We start from the raw sequence: 21325 nt of genomic DNA on the forward strand, positions 1-21325 counted from the left end.
CACCAACTTTGTCATTGTCATCAAAATTATGCTCTGGTTGGTTGAATTTAGTCTCAATATCATGAAGATACATAGAACAAAATGTCAATGACTCATTAATAATGTATGCCTCGGCAATAGAGCCTTCAGGTCTTGCTTTATTCTTTACATAAGATTTATAAGTTCCTAAAGCTCTTTCAATTGGATACATCCATCGAAATCCAACTAGTCTTGCAAGTCTCGCCTCACGTGGTAAATGAACAGCAACATGAACCATGATATCAAAAAAGGCCGGTGGAAAAATCTTTTCTAATTTACAAAGTATTAACACAATCTGCTCCTCCAACTTGTGCAACGCATCCTTTGTAACTGACTTTGCACAAATTTGTTGAAAAAAACAAGATAACTCCACCAATGCAGTATAAATGTTACATGGCAAAAATTTCCGAATGCCAATGGGAAGAATTCATTGAAGTTAAACATGACAATCGTGACTTTTAAGTGATCCAAGTTTACCATCTTTAACACTTACATTTTTTGATATGCTAGCTGCATAACCATCAGGAAATTTAATCGTCTTAATAAACTTACAAAAGTCTTTTCTCTCTTGCAGTGTCAAAGTGTGTGTTGCACGTGGTTTAATGTATCTATCAGACTATCACCAATTTTCACCAAATGCAATTCCTTCCTCATGTTCATATCTTGCAAATCCATTCGAGCTTTATTAGTATCCTTCGATTTTCCATCAATGCACAAAATTGTCCCAACAACATTATCACATATATTTTTCTCCACATGCATGACATCTATATTATGTCATACTTTAAAGATGACCAATATTCCAATTCAAAGAAAATACTTTTTTTTTTTTTCGTCCAATTCAATTATGCTGGTATATGTTTTCGCTTTCTATCTTGATTACTTGGGTTCTTTCCCAATTTCACCATCTTAACACTTCTTAATTGATTTAGAATATCGACCCCTGATAACTCCCTCGGTGCAGCTTGAGTTTCTAGTTTATTTTTGTGTAGTCGACTCCGTCTTCGTGCATGCCCAGAATGTAAGAATCGTCGATGATCTATATAACATATCTTACTTCTCAACCACGTAGATGAAGTCTCCTTGTTACATACTAGACATGTCATATAACCTTTAGTGCTCCAACCCAATAAATTTTCATAGATGGAAAGTCGTTAATTGTCCATAAGAGAGCAACATGCATTTGAAAACTCTTGCCAGTTGAAAAATCAAATGCCAACACACCAACTGACCATAACTCTTTGAGTTCTTCAATTAATAGATGTAAAAACACATCAATTTCTCTACTAGGTGATTGTGGCCATGGTATAAGAAGAGACATCATCAAGTATGGCTCTTTAATGCATTTCCATGGTGGTAGATTATAGGGTATAAGAATAACCGGCCACATGCTATACGAATTAGACATATTACCAAAAGGATTAAAAGCATCTGAAGCAAGCCCCAATCGAACATTTCATGCATCACTAGAAAATGATGGATATAACCTATCAAACTCTTTCCACTCCTCCCCATCAGCTGGAGGTCGAAGCACACCATCATTAACTTGCTTCTCACTATGCCACTGCATATCAACCGATGTATGCCTCCACATAAATAATCTCTGCAATCTCGGTTTTGACGGAAAGTATCTAAGTACTTTATGTGGTATCTTTTTCCCAGTGCCATTATTCAACTTATAACGAGATTCATCACATATAGGACAATTTTCCAATTTCTTATTTTCTTTCCAAAACAATGCATAATCATATTTGCACGCATGAATCTTTTCACATCCAAGTCCCAGGTCCTGTAACATTCTTTTAACACCATAGGTGTTTTTTGGCAAACTTGAACCTTCTGGTAGTACCTCATTCAACAGTGTAAGCAACATATCAATTGACTTGTTGCTCCAAAGGTTGAGAACCTTCAAATGCATTAGCCTAACCACAAAAGTTAAAGCAGATAATTTACAACCCAGATACAACTTCTTCCCTGCCTCACTATATAAATGATCAAAAGGTTCATGATCATTGTTACCATTTTCCTCATCAACTGCATCTGCTTCTACATTCATGTTATCCTGGTTGAAACTAGTGAAGCTAGTAGGGTGACAAACATCACTTGACACATTTAACATATCATCATTAATGTCTACACTATTAGAAGTTGGATGTCCATGTCAGTAGAATGCATTGGATCGGTTGGGGCTCTTACAGCGTCAAATAGACTATCTCCATGAAAAATCCAATTTTCATATGTCCTCGAAAATCCATTCATAAAAAGATGTTTCTTAACAACACTGATTGACTTAAAGAAGGCATTAAGACACTTACGACATGGACAACGTGTGTTCCCATCACTATCAACATGTTTTCGAGCAATTTCAATAAATTGACAACCTATTAGGATGATGAATCCAACTCTTACCGTTTACATCATACAATTAGAATGATTATGAACTATCCACCATACATAGAGAACAAACTTGATTAGAAAATATAAGACACGAAACAGAATAAACATTCGCACATTGGGGGAGAAGACTGAAATAATATTTGGGGAATTTAAAGAACAATAATGACATCTCATAATACTGATTTAAATTAATTAATGTTTAATTCCTACTGAAGGAAATTTATTAAGTTATTATCTAATCCACCATTGAAAGATACAAGACATAAACAAAAGCTAGCTTATTTTGTATGATAGGAATTCTGTTTATTTTGTGTAATACCATCGTTTATAATATACTGCAAGAATTTTTTTTGTTAGGTGACATTTCCAAAGGGAGATTCACACTAGTCTACTTGTCATTTTGCCCCAATTCATTTTACATTAAATAAACAAAAGCTGGCAATTTGGATTGAACTTTTCTAATTTGATTCTCAGTCTATTGCCACTAATTGAGGCTTAAATGAGAATAAGTGATGTACTTTTGCATATATATATATTGGTAGTTCATGTGACAATCCCATGTTTGTTTGAGTTGATTGAGGCAAAGTAGGAAAGTGAGACATACAAGACATAGGGGGTGTTTGTTTGAGCTTATGAAAATTAGCTTATAAGCAACAATTGCTTATAAGCTAAAATTAACTTATAAGCATTTGAAATTTTAAGCAATTACGTGTTTGGTTAAAGTACTTATAAGTGATTGATAAGTAATTGACGTGTTTGGTAAAATGTGGCTTATAAGTACATTTTATTATAAAATTACTAAAAAAGGTATTATATTAAACAAGGACACACTATAGAATTTTAAAATTAAATAAGGATAATGTGGTAATATACTTGGTCAAACTAGCTTATAAGCAAAGTGCTTATAAGCCAAAAAAAAAAAAGTACCTCCCCCCCAACTTATTTTTTTTAGCTTATAAGCTCAACTTATAAGCTCAAAAAAATTATAAACAAACAGGTCAGCTTAATTTTAGAGCTTATAAGCAAGTTTGACCAGCTTATAAGCTTAGACAAACACCCTCATAGCCCCACATTCAAAAAAGAAAAAAAGCAAACAGTACTCCATCAGAATCAAGCAATTCAAAACATTTTGTGCATATACAAGACATAGCTCCACATTCAAATCTAAACATTTAAAACTTTGTATGCATATATCTCAACCATTTTAATTGATAGAGTTTTCAAAGTGAAAATATATAAAGATACGTTTGCAAGGCTCTCAAAATATATAACGAAAATGTAGCATAAAAAATCTAACCCAAGAACCCTGCTAACCCAACCAACAAGAGAAGAAATAGCAAAAGCCAAAAACCATAAATATACATATATGAGAAAGAAATTTTATACACAAGGAGAGAGATTGAAGTTTCATACCAGTGAAGTTTCGTCGATTTGTGTAGACAAGAGTGAAGGTTGCACTGTTGCATAGAAGAGATTGAAGTTTTGTGCGTAAATGTGAGAAATTTCATACATAGGGAGAGAGGCATATTAGCTGCAAAAGGGTTTTGGCGGAAGAAGGGTTTTAAGTGAAGAGGTAAAAAAAAAGCTTGACTTTTTACTGGTTTTCTGCCCCCAAAACGACGTAGTAGGCATGTTTTGTAAATGCCAAATGGATTCATTAAGAAAACCGTTTGATTTTTCAAGTGATTCTATTTAGGTAAGGAAAATGATTATTATTGGATCCAACCAAAATACAGGATAATATAATAATTTAAAAACTAATCATATTTCTACCATTTTTTTAAATAATTTCAATTATATTTCTACCATTTTTTTTAAATAATTTATTGTATTTCAAATATATTGTAACACTATTTTAAAGCTATTGTATTTTATCATAATGCCTATATTACTCATGACAAAATAACATTTGATAAATTAATTTTGTCACAATATAATATATTTCTTGTAGTGATTATCACAATTATACAAATTAAATTTGGATGAAAATAATAAATATTATTTGTTATGCCTGAAAAGGTAGGGCTAACGTGGAGCCTTGTCAGCATGGGATGGTCAGAACTTGGGAAGGATCTGTGACCGTCCAAATGCAGCCATGTCGCGTAATGGCACAAGTGGCATGCCCCTGTCAGTGCAGTAGGTGAGTGCTAGGCTAGCAGGTGGTTGGAATCATCCACGTGTCCAAACCCTGCATAAGTCGAGGAAATCCCTCGGGCAGGTGAACAAAGGGACGCAGAGAAGGATCTGAACGGTACCCACCCACTTGCAGATTTAGTAATCATTACCTTGGTTTCTCCCACTATAAATAGAGGTCTTCCTTCTCATTTGCGGGATTGACTAATTTTACTCTAAAATAGCTTACTTTCTCTCTCTCTCTCTCTTGTATTCTCTCTAAACGGTAGCTCAGCTCACTGAACGCGACCTGACCCTTATCCTCTTGTTAATCAATAGCAGTGGACGTAGGATTCGCTTTTGAGCATTCGAACCACTTTAAACATTGCCTCTCACCCGTTATTTAACTTAATATTCCCATATCACATGTATCTTCTAAGTCCACTTAGTATTTCACACGTGCGAGTAGTTGGTATCTAAAATTGAGCATCAACATTATTAATTCTCAACATCATCTTCAACTTGTGCTTCTTCACTTTCAGTGGTAGAATTTTCATCACTCATCTAATTGTCATTATCATCATTTATGAAACAGATATCATTATCACTAACTCTACTATTTGGCTTAACAAATTGAGAAACCTCTGGTTCCACATCCCCTCTACGAAGTTCTTTGATCTTGTTCATTAACTTCCGCATCAATATGAAAACTAAATTCATCTAAATTATGCTCTAGTCGGTTGAATTCGGTCTCAATATCATAAAGATACATAGAATAGAATATCAACTCATTACAATGTATGCCTCTGCAATAGAGCTTTCGAGTCTTGCTTAATTATTTACATCAGATTTATAAGTTCTTAACGCCCTTTCAATTGGATACATCCATCAAAATCCAACTGCAAATACTAAGGTTTTAAAAACCCGGCCTGGACCGACCGGTTCAACCAGTTGAATCGGGAATCGATGATCAAACCGAGTCAATTCGACTAAAAAATTGAAAATATTAAATGATCCAGTTTGAACCGCGGCTGTACCAGATTTTTTGTTACGAATTGTGATCCAACTAGTTCAACTCGGAAGATGGACATCTTCATTTTTAATATTTTTTTATATATCATGTTGATGTCATCACTCTGACATCAGCATGATGACATCATGGTTCAACCGGCCAACCCGATGACCTGATCGGGTCACTCCCTGGGTCAGGTTTTAAAACCTTGGCAATTAACAATAGTCACAACTGGATTCTAGCATGAGTGATATCAACATTCCATTTATACACCCTATTTCTATTACTTCATAATGTAAATTAGGTCTACTAATACGAAGACATACACTAGTAATTGATAAAAAGGGCACTACAACAAAAAACACGCCACTCAATTGATATCTTAATAATATTATTAATATTATTTAGGTTTAGGTTAATATAATAAACTCACCATTAAAAAAAAAAAAAAAAAAACCGTCACTCAATTGATATCTTAGTATTATTATTAATATTTTTTAGGTTTAGGTTAATATCTTATTATCTACAGCAACCAACCAGCTCACAATTAATGCCCATAAACCCGCCGCCTAAAATGATCATGATCTATTTATTAAGAAGAAAGTTACAAATAGCCGCCATTATATTCTTCTTCCTTCAATTTGTTCTCGCCAACATATTTTATCTCAGACTCTCCCTCTCTCACTCTCTGTGGCACTTCAATTCATTATGGTATCAATCGCGTTGTTAAGGTTGGTAGGGAAACAAAGCAAATTAAGGTTAAACATTTTATTTTCGTTTCAAAAAAATTTGGAATTTTACTTCTTTTTTTTTTTTTTTTTTGGTGGATTCAATTCATTGTTTCAACGTTGTTGTTTGGTAATTTGATTTCTTTTTAGTTGCTAGAAATCTCTTTTTGATGATTTGTTTTATTTTGTAATTGAATTAGAGATTTGTAATTTATTTTAAGAAAATTGTGCGTTTTAATTTCCATTTTACGGATTAAATTCATTGTTTCAACGTTGTCGTTTTGTAATTTGATTTCATTATAGTAGTTAGAATTCGACAGAGTATAAACTTGATTCTTGATTTCCCTTGTTTATGCTTCAAGTTGTTATTTGGCTGATTTGAGGGCAATTAGTGCTGATTAGTTTTGTTTAATTTTAATTTATGATACTAGTAGGATAGGGCTTTGTTAATAGTATAATTCAAGGTTTTTTGGTTCGTGTGTGCTTTATAAGTTGAGATAATTTTTAGGCGGTGTAAGTTTTGTTATTCAAAATTGAATAATATTTTAAGAAACTAAGATACAATTTAGAAGTCAGAATTATGTTCTCATCTCATTAGGTTTGTTTGTGTTTTTATTATTATTATTATTTTATTTTTTAAATCTGAAAGCTGGTTGGACGGATACAAAAAAAAAATAGGAAACATTATGATAGCCATTTTATGATAAATATTTCGTGAACACAATTTTTCAAGTACTAGACCAACTAGTTCACCTTTATAAAACTATTCATGCATGATTAGCTAGCCAAAACTTTGATATTAATTATTTTATCTATGTTAGATGTTTAATAAGAATAGGAACAAGGGTAAAAAAAATCGACACCGAGCACAAATACTTCTCATAATACTCATATTTTGTCAATTGCTACGGCATTTGCTTCTCCGGCACGGACTCTTCTGACATTGAGTCCTTATTCGACTCCTCCAGCTTCAATACATATTACACCTATCAATCTTATTGGAGATGATAGTATATCAGGTAGTATTTGTATATGTTAATGTTTGCAATTATTTTATTTTATTCATTAATAATATTGAATGTAAATTTTCAAATATTGCAAGAGCCTCCTCCTTCAAAGAAGAAAGTATGTATGACGACACGTGGAGTAGGCATCGAAGATATTGTCAAGGTCTCTGGGAAGATTAGGATTGTGATGGATCCTGAAATTGGGAGACCCACATGCGAATTAGCTTTCAAGCAACTGTCAAGTGAATGTGGGTTTTTGGTACGAACCATGGTTCCACATCAGGCTAAAAAGTGGATGAAGATTGACCTTGATGATAAAAAGTTGATTATGACTTGTTTATTGGTCAACTTGTTTTTAATTTTATTAATTACAATTTTTTAATTACTAATATATTGAATTTTTTTTTTAGACAAAGTTTGATATTGATTTGAATGATCCTTTAGTCATTGAGTATCTTAATTGTCTTATGGGGAGGGCTTATCGTGATAATCGTTATGATCATGTCCAGTATTTTCGAAGTTTTGAAGATCCTAAAGAAGCGCGGCGACACCCTTATAAAGATGTGCGACTAGAAGGTTGGGATTTGTTATGCACACATTTTGCTAGTGAAGATTATCAGGTAATAATTTTTAATATTTACATTACAATTTGCTGATAATCTTCACTTGCAAAATATGTGCATAACAAATCCCAACCTTCTAGTCGCACATCTTTATAAGGGTGTCGCCGCGCTTCTTCAGGGTCTTCAAAACTTCGAAAATACTAGACATGATCATAACGATTATCACGATAAGCCCTACCCATAAGACAATTAAGGTACTCAAGGACTAAAAGATCATTCAAATCAATATCAAACTGTCTTAAAAAAAAAATTCAATATATTAGTAATTAAAAAATTGTAATTAATAAAATTAAAAACAAGTTTACCAATAAACAAGTCATGATCAACTTTTTATCATCAAGGTCAATCTTCATCCACTTTTTAGCCTGATGTGGAGCCATGATTTGTACCAAAAACCCACATTCACTTGACAATCGCTTTGAAGCTAATTCGCATGTGGGTCTCCCAATTTCAGGATCCATCACAATCTTAATCTTTCCAAAGACCTTGACAATATCTTCGGTGCCTACTCCACGTGTCGTCATACATACTTTCTTCTTTGAAGGAGGAGGTTCTTGCAATATTTAAAAATTTACACTCAATATTAATAATGAATAAAATAAAAAAATTTCAAACATTAACATATACAAATACTACCTGATATAACTATCATCTCCAATAGGACTGATAGGTGTAATATGTATTGACGCCGGATGAGTCGAATAAGGACTCAATGTTGGAAGAGTCCATGCCAGAGAAGCAGATGCCGTAGGAGTTGACAAAATATGAGTATTATGAGAAGTATTTGTGCTTGGTGTCGATTTTTTTTACCCTTGTTCCTATTCTTATTAACCATCTAACATAGATAAAATAATTAATATCAAAGTTTTGGCTAACTAATCATGCATGGATAGTTTTATAAATGTGAACTAGTTGGTCTAGTACTTGAAAAATTGTGTTCACGAAATATTCAACATAAAATGGTCATCATAATGTTTCCTATTTTTTATTTTTTTATCCGACCAACCAGCTTTCAGATTTAAAAAATAAAATAATAATAATAATAAAAACACAAACAAACCTAATGAGATGATAACATAATTCTGACTTCTAAATTGTATCTTAGTTTCTTAAAATATTATTCAATTTTGAATAACAAAACTTATACCGCCTAAAAATTATCTCAACTTATAAAGCACACACAGAACCCAAAAACCTTGAACTGTACTATTAATAAAGCCCTATCCTACTACTATCATAAATTAAAATTAAACAAAACTAATCAGCACTAATTGCCCTCAAATCAGCCAAATAACAACTTGAAGCATAAACAAGGGAAATCAAGAATCAAGTTTATACTCTGTCGAATTCTAACTACTATAATGAAATCAAATTACAAAACGATAACGTTGAAACAATGAATTTAATTTGTAAAATGGAAATTAAAACGCACAATTTTCTTAAAATAAATTACAAATCCCTAATTCAATTAGAAAAGAAAATAAATCATCAAAAAGAGATTTCTAGCTACTAAAAAGAAATCAAATTACCAAACAACGTTGAAACAATGAATTGAATCCACCAAAAAAAAAAAAAAAGAATTAAAATTCCAATTTTTTTTTAAACGAAAATAAAATGTTTAACCTTAATTTGCTGTGTTTCCCTACCAACCTTAAGAACCCGATTGATACCTTAATGAATTGAAGTGCCAAGAGAGTGAGAGAGGGAGAGTCTGAGATAAAATATGTTGGCGAGAACAAATTGAAGGAAGAAGAATATAATGGCGGCTATTTGTAACTTTCTTTTTAATAAAGAGATCATGATCATTTTAGGCGGCGGGTTTATGGGCATTGATTGTGAGCTGGTTGGTTGCTGTAGATAATAACATATTAACCTAAACCTAAAAAATATTAATAATAATACTAAGATATCAATTGAGTGACGGTTTTTTTTTTTTTTTTTTTAATGGTGGGTTTATTATATTAACCTAAACCTAAATAATATTAATAATATTATTAAGATATCAATTGAGTGGCGTGTTTTTTGTTGTAGTGCCCTTTTTATCAATCACTAGTGTATGTCTTCGTATTAGTAGACCTAATTTACATTATGGAGTAGTAGAAATAGGGTGTATAAATGGAATGTTGATATCACTCATGCTAGAATCCAGCCATGACTATTGATAATTGCCAAGGTCAAGTCATCGGGTTGGCCAATTGAATTGGTTCAACTGTTGGGTTGAACCATGATGGCATCATGCTGATATCAGCGTGATGACGTCATTCTGACGTCAACATGATATAAAAAATAATAAAAATGAAGATGTCCATTCGTCGAGTTGAACTGGTTGGACCAGCAATTCGTAACAAAAAATCCAGTACAACCGCAGTTCAAACTGAGTCATTTAATATTTTCAATTTTTTAGTCAAACTGACTCGGTTCGATCATCGATTCCCAATTCAACTGGTTGAACCAGCCGGTCCGGGCCGAGTTTTTAAAACCTTGATAATTACAGTTGGATTTCGATGAATGTATCCAATTGAAAGGGCTTTAAGAACTTATAAAACTTATGTAAAGAATTAAGCAAGACTCAAAGGCTCTATTGCCAAGGCATACATTATAATAAGTTGATATTTTGTTCTATGTATCTTTATGATATTGAGACTGAATTCAACCGACCAGAGCGTAATTTAGATGAATTTAGTTTTCATATTAATGCGGAAGTTAATGAACAAGATCAAAGAACTTCGTAGAGTGGATGTGGAACCAGAGGTTGTTCAGTTTGTTGAGCCAAGTAGTAGAGTTAGTGATGATGATATCCGTTTCATAAATGATAATAATGAAAATTAGATGAGTGATGAAAATTGTACCACTAAAAGTGAAGAAGTACAAGTTGAAGATGATGTTGAGAATTAATAATATTTATTGTTGTCATCCAAATTTAATTTGTATAATTGTGATAATCACTAAAAGAAATATATTATATTGTGACAAAATTAATTTTATCAAATGTTATTTTGTCACGAGTAATATAGGCATTATGATAAAATACAATAGCTTTAAAATAGTGTTACAATATATTTGAAATACAATGAATTATTTATAAAAAAAATGGTAGAAATATAATTTAAATTATTTAAAAAATGTTAGAAATATAATTAGTTTTTAAATTATTATATTATCCAGTATTTTGGTTGGATCCAATAATAATCATTTTCCTTACCTAAATAGAATCACTTGAAAAATCAAACGGTTTTCTTAATGAATCCACTTGGCATTTACAAAACATGCCTACTACGTCGTTTTGGGGGCAGAAAACCAGTAAAAAGTCAAGCTATTTTTTTGACCTCTTCACTTAAAAGCCTTTTGTAACTTATACGCCTCTCTCCCTGTGTATGAAATTTCTCTCATTTATGCATAAAACTTCAATCTCTTCTTTGCAACAGTGCAACCTTCACTCTTCTCTGCACAAGTCGACGAAACTTCATTGGTATAAAACTTCAGTCTCTCTCCCTGTGTATAAAATTTCTTTCTCATATATGTATATTTATGGTTTTTGGCTTTTGCTATTTCTTCTCTTGTTGGTTGGGTTAGCAGGGTTCTTGGGTTAGATTTTGTTGATGCTTGATTTTAACACCAACAACTCACACGTGCAAAATGCTAAGCAAGCTTAGAGGTTACATGCGATATGTAAATGTGTAGCAAGAGAGTAAACAAAAGATGGTTTTTAAAGTGGTTCGGATGCTCGAAAGTGATTCCTACATCCACTGTGGTTGTATTAATAGGTGATTATAGTCAGGTCGCATGTAGCGAGCTGAGTTACAATCTAGAGAGAATATAAAGAGAGGGAGAGAGAGAGTGTATGCCTTTTTAGACTAAGATAAGCCAATCCCGTAAATGAGAGAGGAGCCCTCTATTTATAGTGGGAGGATTCAAGGTAATAATCATGAGCCTACAGTCCGATAGGTGGGGTATAATTCCTAACCCGCTTCTCGTTAGTTGTCAGCACGAGAGATATCCTTAAATTGCGTAGGGCTTGGACAGGTGGACGATTCCTAGCCACTCGCAAGCCTGGCATTCACCTGCTGCACTGACGAGAACCATGCCTCCTATGTCATTGCACAACGTGGCAATGTCTAGACGACACAAATCCTCCTTGAATTCTGATTGGCTCTTGCTGACGAGAGTCCACGTCAGCCCTGAATTTTTAGGCATAACAGAAGCCCCCCAGTTTTTAAGGTTTAAGGATTGAACCTTGAGAACTTCATGATTATGCCACGACTTGACTTGTCTCGAATGACGTTCGATAGAGCTGATCGAGCTGCAAGGAGGTCGCAACATATACCTTTAAGAATAGCACAAGCGACCTGAGGTGGCCTTCTTCCACAAGTTCAACGACCTAGGTCAGACCCCACTCAATGCCATACTAACATGCTTTGAATCTCATCCGCATCTCGCGACCTGAGAATACTTAGCACATTTTTACTGAGAGCAAGGAATCACATTGTCTTGAATCTGATACACGGTGAAGAGTGTTTTACTTCGAATGACCTCTTCAGATGCTATCCGTTGTGCTTAACAGCTAGTCTGGTCAATAAGATAATCTTTATTTTGACAGACGTGTCTATTGCGCAATAAGTGTCGGCCATGCACATTAAACGCAAGCCATGCTGAAACGACATTCTCTTTCAGAGCATTAAATGCAGATGAGGGCACATTTAATATGGTGGAGATAACTGAGTTGACGCTTGGTTGTTCCAATGGAGGGAAGCATCGATTGGTACTCATGAAGCGTGGCGGTTACTTCTTCTCATGGATTAACGACATGTGGTCACAATCAATGGCGAGAAACATATCCTGCCCAAGCGTCGCTTGCCTAGGGAAGCCAATCGTCGTTTTTCCCCTATAAAACCCCAGTCTCGCTTCAAGTTTTGTAACATAATATTTTCAGAGAAAAAGCAAGACTCTCATGAAATCAGCCTGCCCTTTTTCCAGTTGATGTGCACTTTCCATTATGACAGGAAGTTCATTCCCTACAGCCAAGAGGTAAGAAGGATTTCTCCTTCGTTTTCTTTTATTATTATCTTGATTACTTGACTTTTGCGATAATGGTGGGTATGAACTTCTAGTAAACTTTCATGGTGCGTATTTCCGGACAGTGGTGAGAAAAAAGGTTTTTTCTTTATAAAGAGTGAGAACGTAAGGCAACTTAGGGCACGAATCCTTGGGGATTCATCCCCAAGGGTTTTTAGGGTTTTTCTAGGGTTTAAGTAAGGCACATTAGGGTTTCTTTTGCTCTTCCACGTCATCGTACAGAACACTGTATGAAGACTGAGTTATCTCTGTGTGTCGCATCTTTTTCAGACTTTAGGAGTAATGGATGCCTCAGTGACCAGAGCAGCCGAGGGACGAGCTTGTAGGCATCGGGCTCCCCAGCAGGTCCGATGCAAGAGACCTTGTTTGTGGCCACTCGGGGTGAGATACAGAAGGCAGTGGACCAATACACACTTAGCATGGATGTCTACCAGCACAGAACATATACAACTCAGAATCCCTTAGAGGGAATGGTCGCGATCTCGGGTTGATATCTTTTCAACCCTTCATTAGATTGATCATCGACCACTTCGAGGTCACGCTATTGCAATTGATGCCCAATGTGTATATGATAGTTGTTGCTATGTATATCGCATGTGGCGAGAATGGCCTTGGTGAGCTGACAACGCTGGAGCTCGCATGCTCTTACTATCTAAAGAAAAGCAAGGATAAAGATTCTTTTTACCTCTTGAAGGGATCTACGATTGAAGGAGGAATATTTGGTTACCCCAGTAACGTCGGTGTCTGTGAAACCAAATTTTTCTTTTTTTAGTATGATGTCGTCTGCCAGTTTAGGGAGCTGAGTAGGTTTTCCTTTCTTTCAATTTGCAAACTGTTCATTTTCCTTTAGTTTTTGTTTTCTAATGAACTTTTTCGTCTCCTTGCAGGAAATAAGATGACCAGATTGACGGCTCTGACTGATTTCAACCGAATTGTGGCGTTCGATAATCTACCCGAGCAAAGTCGCGAAGCGAGATTGCTCGTGACTATTGCCAACTTGAGAAAATACGGTTTTTTCAATCCTGAAGGATCCTTGGAACCCTTAGTTCATAAGCATCCTCACACATAGATAATCTTTCTTTTGCCTGTACGTAGTGGCCTTTTCGCTAACATGCTTTCATGCAGCGACCATGCTACCTAAAGTTTCGAGGCCGACAATAAGGACCAGGGGGTTCATATTTCCCCGGGTCACCCCGATTGAGCCAGCTGAGGCAATCCCTGTCGATACCCCTGGCAGAGGGATATAGATTGTTGCGCGAGTACCCTCAGAACGACAAGGGAAAACTTCTCGGCCTGTGGCTACTCGCATTCCTAATTAGAAAACCATGAGTAAAAAAACTAAGAAAATGAAGTAGCTATAGGCTGAAGAATCAGAGTCCAAGCCAGAGGGCTTAAGGGTGCAGCCTGGGAGATTGCAGCGTTATTAGCCTTTCTGCTTGGGAGTGCCCCCGAGGCACGCGCCTGACATTTCGGTGATCCCCGAAAGCTCGCGTAGAGGAGAGGGGGAGGCCGTTGTTACCCGAAGGAGAGCAGGTAAGTAACAGGCTGATGAGATGCCAGTTCCTTTAGGGGCAGACACGCTTGTGCTGGACTCCATGGGGTAACTCCCAAACAACTGCAGCCGGTGGTGTATACCTTACTAGAGTGCCAACTGGCTACAACCTTTAAGGAGTTTGTGGCTTCCTGACCCACAGACATGATGGCTACAACGCTTCAGCTGCAAAGCCAAGTAAAGCAGCTCTCGTTCTTGTCGAGGACTTCCCAATATAAGTATATTTTCTTACCCTTTATGACTTTCGAAAAAATGGAGGTTAACTCTTGTTTCTTTTCTCATGTAGCCTCTGCTTGCCTTGCATATGACCTAACAGAAGACCAATCTTGACTCTGCTGGAGGGCTCCACGAGCTGAGGGATGAGAATGCCAAGCTGAAAATGGACTTCGCAGCTCTGGACACAGAGGCAAAGGCATATCACATCCAGGCGAACCAATACTTGATAGAGAGAACTCTGCCCTCTGCATAGTGGAGTTCCAGAAGGTTGAGGTCGAGAAGAGAGGCGAAGAGAACAAAAAGCTCCAAAAGACAATGGCCAGACTCACCAAAGAGTGTGGCGAGGAAGAGAAAGAGCTAAAGGTAAACTCTGAACGAGCCATGAAGGTGGAGGAAGAGAGAGCTCGACTGTGGAAAAATTTTGAGAAGTAGAAGAGAGCATTGGAAATGGACCTCGAGCTTTCCCAAGGGCAGGTCACTTCATTGACTGATCAGATGAAGTGACAGAACCTTGAACTCAAGAGAAAGGCCGCTGATTGGGTGATTCATGCCATCTACAACTTGCAACCAAGGAATCCGAGGATAGATCTCTCCGGCCTCCATATCAAATATCAGGACATCCTTGCTTCCATGACCCAAATTGGTGATGAGGCTGAAGAGGAAGAGGAAGAGGAAGAGGGACAATAACCTCTTCTAGAGGATAACCAATCGGAGGAATACGTCCCTGAGGACCCAACAGCTGATCGGATGGTCGGCTACCAATTGGGGGATACAGAGGTCACACATGCAGAGCCTGGAGGTGGAGACCAATGATCATTTTTTCTACTTCTACACAACTTTGCTTTTGACTCTTTCTTTTTATTACTTATCTTTTTTGGCTACCCACTGTACTTATTCAAATTACATATATAAAAGAAGTATTTTTAGTCATTTGTGATAGCACTTATAATTTTGAGTACTCCACAAGACTAATGTTACATATCCGAACAGGCAACTTATAAAACATCATAACAAACAAGATCATACAAGACATATTTGTTTAAGACAAAGAAGAACGATCTTATTTATAAAGGTTACAAGGAAAACTTTACAAGTAAAAGAAATGGAAAATTTAGAGCTAGTTTAGAATTACTGGTAATAAGGGTGAAGATGTTCATCATTCCAGGCTTGCGGTACTTCGGAACCATTAAGCCTCTTAAGGTGATATGTTCCTGGTCGTATTACCTTGGCGATGCGGTATGAACCATCCCGTTAGGTCCCAATACCCCCGTACTTAGTTCCCTTGTACCGAGAATGACTTCTTTAAGAACCAGGTTGCCGACCTAAAAGTCTCTTCTCTTAACCTCAAAGCCTAAGAGCATTTTCACACGCTGTTGGTAGGATGCTATCCTTAACTGAGCCTTCTCACGATGTTCTTCAACTAGGTCCAAATTTGCACGTAGAAGTGTTTCATTGCCTGTTTCATTGAATAGGTCTCTTCGGAGCGAACCAGTTCCTTATTCCACTAGGATCATAGCCTCGCAGCCATATGCTAGTGAGAAAGACGTTTTTGAAGTAGAGATTCTCGGAATTGTTCTATATGCCCATAGAACTTCTGGGAGGTCAACGACCCAATTACCCTTATCAGCGCCAAGCTTGGCCTTTAAAGTGTACTTGATAGTTTTGTTGACAACTTCAACCTGACCATTAGCTTGCTGTCTTGCGATTGAGGTGAACTTTTTATGGATCCCCAGCTTATCGCAAAACTGTTTGAATTCCTCATTATCGAACTGCTTCCCATTATCAGAGATGAGTGTATGAGGAATCCCGTAGTGGCACACTATATTCTTGAAGACGAAGTCTTTGAGCTTTTTTGTAGTGATCGCGGCAAATGGTTCAGCCTTGGCCCATTTGGTGAAGTAATCTACTGCGAACACATCAGACTTGATGCCCCCTTTTCCGGCTGGCATAAGATCAATTCCCCACATGGAGAATGACCAAGGGCTAGTCATTGTTGTGAGCTGGTGGGAAGGAGCTCGCAGGATGTTTGCGAACCACTAGCACTTGTCACACTTTTTCACAAAATTGAAAGTGTCTTTTGGAAGTAGAGGCCAATAGTACTCTTGGCAAACAATTTTGTTGGCGAGGGATTATGCGACAGTGTGATTACCGTAGATCCCTTCATGTATCTCCCTCATAATATAGTCTACTTCTTCGTCAGTTACACATCAAAGGAGATGGGTGTTAAACCTTCACTTGTACAATTGATCTCCGACAAGCGTGTAACGAGCAGCTCTGATGTGCAGGAATTTTACCTCAGTCTTGTCACTGGGCAAAGTCCCATCTCGGAGATATTGAATGATTGGAGTCATCTAGGAAATTGACTCTGTTGTAGCTATGGTTTGCTCGGGCGAGCTAATACTAAGAATCTCTATGTACCTAACTGGAATACCTTCCGGCACATTTGAGTCTAGCGACGAGGCTATTCTTGCCAAGGCGTCCGCGACAGAGTTACTGTCTCTTAGATTTTGCTTGATCGTGAAGTGCTTGAAAGACTCGAGTGCGGCCTTAGCTTTCTTCAGATAGCTGATCATGTTCTCTTCCTTGGCTTGATTTTCTCCCAAGATCTGATTAACAACCAGCTGGGAATCACTGTGAATATTGATCGCGCTTGATCCCATTTCTCTCGCTAATTGCAGTCCAGCGAGCAACGCTTCATATTCGGCCTCCTTGTTCATAGCTTGGAACCTAAATCGAAGAATTCCATGGATGCGAGTCCCCTCAAGACTGAGGAGGAGAAGACTTGCCTTGACTCTTTTCCTGTTTGAGGAACCATCGACATAGAGGCTCCAAGTCGATAAGTTCTGAACAGTTTCCTGGATGACTTTGCTAGCTTGCTACTCAGATTCTTAATTTGGCTGGTACGAGAATTCCGAAATGAAATTGGCAACAGCCTACCTTTGATGGTTGCTTTTGGTCTGTAATACAGATCAAACTGACTCAGTTCTATTTCCCATTTGAGTAACTTACCCGAAGCTTCCAACTTTTGAAGAACTTTTCTGAGTGGGTAGTTGGTCAGAACATGGATTGTGTGGGCATGGAAGTAGGGTTGTAACTTTTTGGAGGTGATCAGCAGGGCATAAACTAATCGCTCCATTTCTGGATACCACATCTCGGCGTCCAGTAGTCACTTGCTCGCGTAATATGTTGGCCATTAAACTTTACCCTCTTCCCGAATGAGAGCTATGCTGACAGCTAGACTTGGCAAAATGGGCGGGTGGGTCGGGTACAGGTCGGGTCCAAACGGGTACGGGCCAAACTGGTATGGGCCCAATACAGGTCAAGGTATACGGGTCCAAAATATTAGACCTGTACCCTACCCTATACGGGTATGGGTGGACCCACGGGTACCCATTTTTTCTCTCTCTAGATTTTAATTTTTACTTTCACCCCTAATAGTTTTCAATTATGACAGTTACAAACCAAAATTCCTACAATTTTAATTTTTTACTTTACACCCCCTAAATCAACTACTCTAAATGCAATCCAATTTAGAATATAAACAAATAGGAACCAAAATAAACAAATAACAAATAAACAAACAATAATAGATAACACAAAACTACAAATACCAACCAAAATAAACAAATACATAATCATTAATACACAATTACACAAACAAACAAAACAAGTCAATAAACTATAAATACCAACTAAAATAAACTAATACATAATCCAATATTCAAGAAAAAACATTCTTAGAAGGTTGGTTAGAGTTTTCAACTAAAAGGTCCTTTATCTTCTCATTGTAAACCTCCAACATGCTACCAAATAGCTCATATCTCATGACACTAGTTCTACCTTTGGAAATATGAAACAACTCCTCTAAAGTCCTGTAGTTCACTCCTCTATTTTCAGGTGTACCTTCCATTGTAAATGTCTTCCCAGTTCCAGTTTGTCCATATGCAAAAATGAAGACATTATAGCCATCCAGTACTGAAGTCACAATACGTTTAGCTTGTGCAAAAACAACCTCTGCATATATTAGAAACCCAGGATTAAATATTTAAACAGTTCAATATCCATTATAGCAATTGCTTTGCATTGTAAAAATCATTCATGAGATCAGGGATTACCTTGATTATCCTCGGGCTTAAACACAAAATCAAACTTGAATTGCTTTTTAGAAGAATCAGAAGAAACAATTTGTAGTTCATTTTCTTTAGAAGAGTCAAATTCAACAACAGAACTGGACCCATTAGTAATTTCAGCTTGATTTAAAGGTCTACATCGGCAGAAGACCCTAATATTGCCTTTCAGCTCAATCACTTCATTGTAAAGCCGCTTTCGTTCAGAGGACTCATCTATGTATTTCTTTTTTAAATGCTTATATTCATTACCTAATACCAAAAATAGCAATTAAAATAAACATATTTATGCCTAATTTTAAAGACAGTATGTTTATTCCATTATGCTGAACGGGTTATAGGAAAGTGATCACATCCTTAGTTGTATGGTGGAAGCAAAAAGGCATAGTTTGAAGAAAACAGTTGTCTTCTTGATTGTTATTTCAAATTACCCACACATGATCCTCAGATCACAGACCAGTGGGCCCAATCTCCTGTAATAGTAAGGAGTTTGAGAAATAAAATCTGATATCATCAATTAGTAAGAGTCCCCACCGGATAACTAGTTGGTTAGATATGTCATAGTGGAAGCAAAGAAGTCCAATGAACAAATCCCCCTCATATCAACCTCAGTGAGGGATTTAACTAATTTAAGTTTCTGTGTGGGGAAGGTATGGGTGTGGATCAGGTGGGTGGGTACACAATTAATTAGAAAATATTATTAAAAAAAATGTGTTTGCAAAAATTGACGAACTTTAAAGACTTAGAAAATCATCAAAACAGATTAGTAGTTGACAAGAATTATACACCAAAACTAAACTCACAATCAATACCAATAAAAGAAGCCTAANAACTGACTATTGTAACCCCTACTTTTTGCAATGTAGTGTTTATAAAAAATTCATAAAAAGTATTACTGATTCCCAGCAGAACATAAAAATAAAAATAAACAGTAATACTGATTAAACACAGAGCATATGAAAGAGAAAAAGCCAAAACCTATGAGACTTTTCTGAGGAGATTTGACACAAAAAGATGATTTTGATGAATTTAGCATACCTGATATAGAATCCAATGCTAGGAGGTCATAATCTGAAACAAGACCAACCTGCAACAGCCAAAAGTTAAATTATTCCCACATCATCTCACATAAAAAATGAACAATTTAAAACAAGACATACAAAGAAACATAATTTTTTTTTCCTCTCTAAAAGAAAAGGAAAAGAACTTATTGAGAAGAAAACACATAACATTTGATAAATACCCCAGAACTATTAAATTCTGAACTAGATAAGTTTCCATAGTAAGCATGAGAGATGGTGGTTCTCCCCCAACAGCTGAACTCTGGAACATCCCCCAACAGGCAAGATGGTGGGTTTCTCTCTATGAATCGATAATCTCAACAATTTATAGGTTTTAAAATAAACATATTTATGCCTAATTTTAAAGACAGTATGTTTATTCCATTATGCTGAATGGGTTACAGAAAAGTGATTACATCCTTAGCTGTATGGTGGAAGGAAAAAGGCATAGTTTGAAGAAAACAGTTGTCTTCTTGGTTGTTATTTCAAATTACCCACACATGATCCTCAGATCACAGACCACCAGATAACCAGTTGGTTAGATATGTCATAGTGGAAGCAACGAAGTCCAATGAACAAATCCCCCTCATATCAACCTCAGTGAGGGATTTAACTAATTTAAGTTTCTGTGTGGGGAAGGTATGGGTGTGGATCAGGTGGGCGGGTACACAATTAATTAGAAAATATTATTAAAAAAAATGTGTTTGCAAAAATTGATGAACTTTAAAGACTTAGAAAATCATCAAAACAGATTAGTAGTTGACAAGAATTATACACCAAAACTAAACTCACAATCAATACCAATAAAAGAAGCCTAACACATAAAAAGATTAAACTAACAACATAAGGTAAGGAAAACTTACCAATTTCCAGTCATCATCAATCACAGGAAAACCTGTAATTCTCTTTTCCACAAGAATTTCCAGAGCTGTTGCCACAAAGAATAAATGTATTAGAAAACCAAAAGAAAGAAAAAAGGAAAAAAAAAAAATTACCGTAATCTGTCATTTGAGACATTAATCTAAACATATAAAATACCTTCATCTACAGAAGTTGCAGGTTTTACAACATGCAAATCCTCTTTCGTAGTCATGAAATCACCCACTGTATAAACTCCACTGCCGGGCTGCATATAAGCATGTCAACCAATAAATTAAAAAAAAAATACATAGAAGAAGGATAGAGTGTGTAAAACATGTAAAAACATGAAATATTGAGTCCTTATAAATTGACACCCAATATTATCAACAAAGAACAAAACAATTACTCTATCACAAGGATTTTGGTTATCAGCACAAGAATCACAACCTATCCAAACATCTGCTCAGAGCCTCAGACCAATCTAATCAAGGTCTCAGGATGGAGTCTCACATCTAAGAACATCTAGTTTAGCTCTAAA

General features: G+C 36.1%; 1 protein-coding gene across 1 annotated transcript; it reads right to left on the minus strand.

The window, feature by feature from the left end:
* Positions 1-19735: 19735 nt before the first annotated feature.
* Positions 19736-21064, minus strand: LOC116132307 (CBS domain-containing protein CBSX1, chloroplastic-like). The gene is made up of 3 exons (XM_031417963.1): positions 20965-21064; positions 20790-20854; positions 19736-19952 (listed from the first exon to the last, which is right to left on the minus strand). Exons 1-3 carry the CDS (start codon positions 21056-21058, stop codon positions 19758-19760), a joined length of 354 nt encoding a protein of 117 aa, XP_031273823.1. The 5' UTR covers positions 21059-21064; the 3' UTR covers positions 19736-19757.
* Positions 21065-21325: the final 261 nt, after the last annotated feature.

This window comes from Pistacia vera, unplaced genomic scaffold (assembly GCF_008641045.1).
Source record: "Pistacia vera cultivar Batoury unplaced genomic scaffold, PisVer_v2 Contig250, whole genome shotgun sequence".
Lineage (NCBI taxonomy): Eukaryota > Viridiplantae > Streptophyta > Magnoliopsida > Sapindales > Anacardiaceae > Pistacia > Pistacia vera.

What these genes read in the sequence shown, in the direction of transcription:
- LOC116132307 (XM_031417963.1), bottom strand. Translation starts at nt 21,058, where the DNA reads ATGCAGCCCGGCAGTGGAGTTTATACAGTGGGTGATTTCATGACTACG. An exon ending in TGCAACTTCTGTAGATGAAG is followed by an intron (nt 20,855 to 20,964) that starts GTATTTTATATG and finishes TTGTGGCAACAG; the next exon opens with CTCTGGAAATTCTTGTGGAA. An exon ending in TTGATGATGACTGGAAATTG is followed by an intron (nt 19,953 to 20,789) that starts GTAAGTTTTCCT and finishes TGGCTGTTGCAG; the next exon opens with GTTGGTCTTGTTTCAGATTA.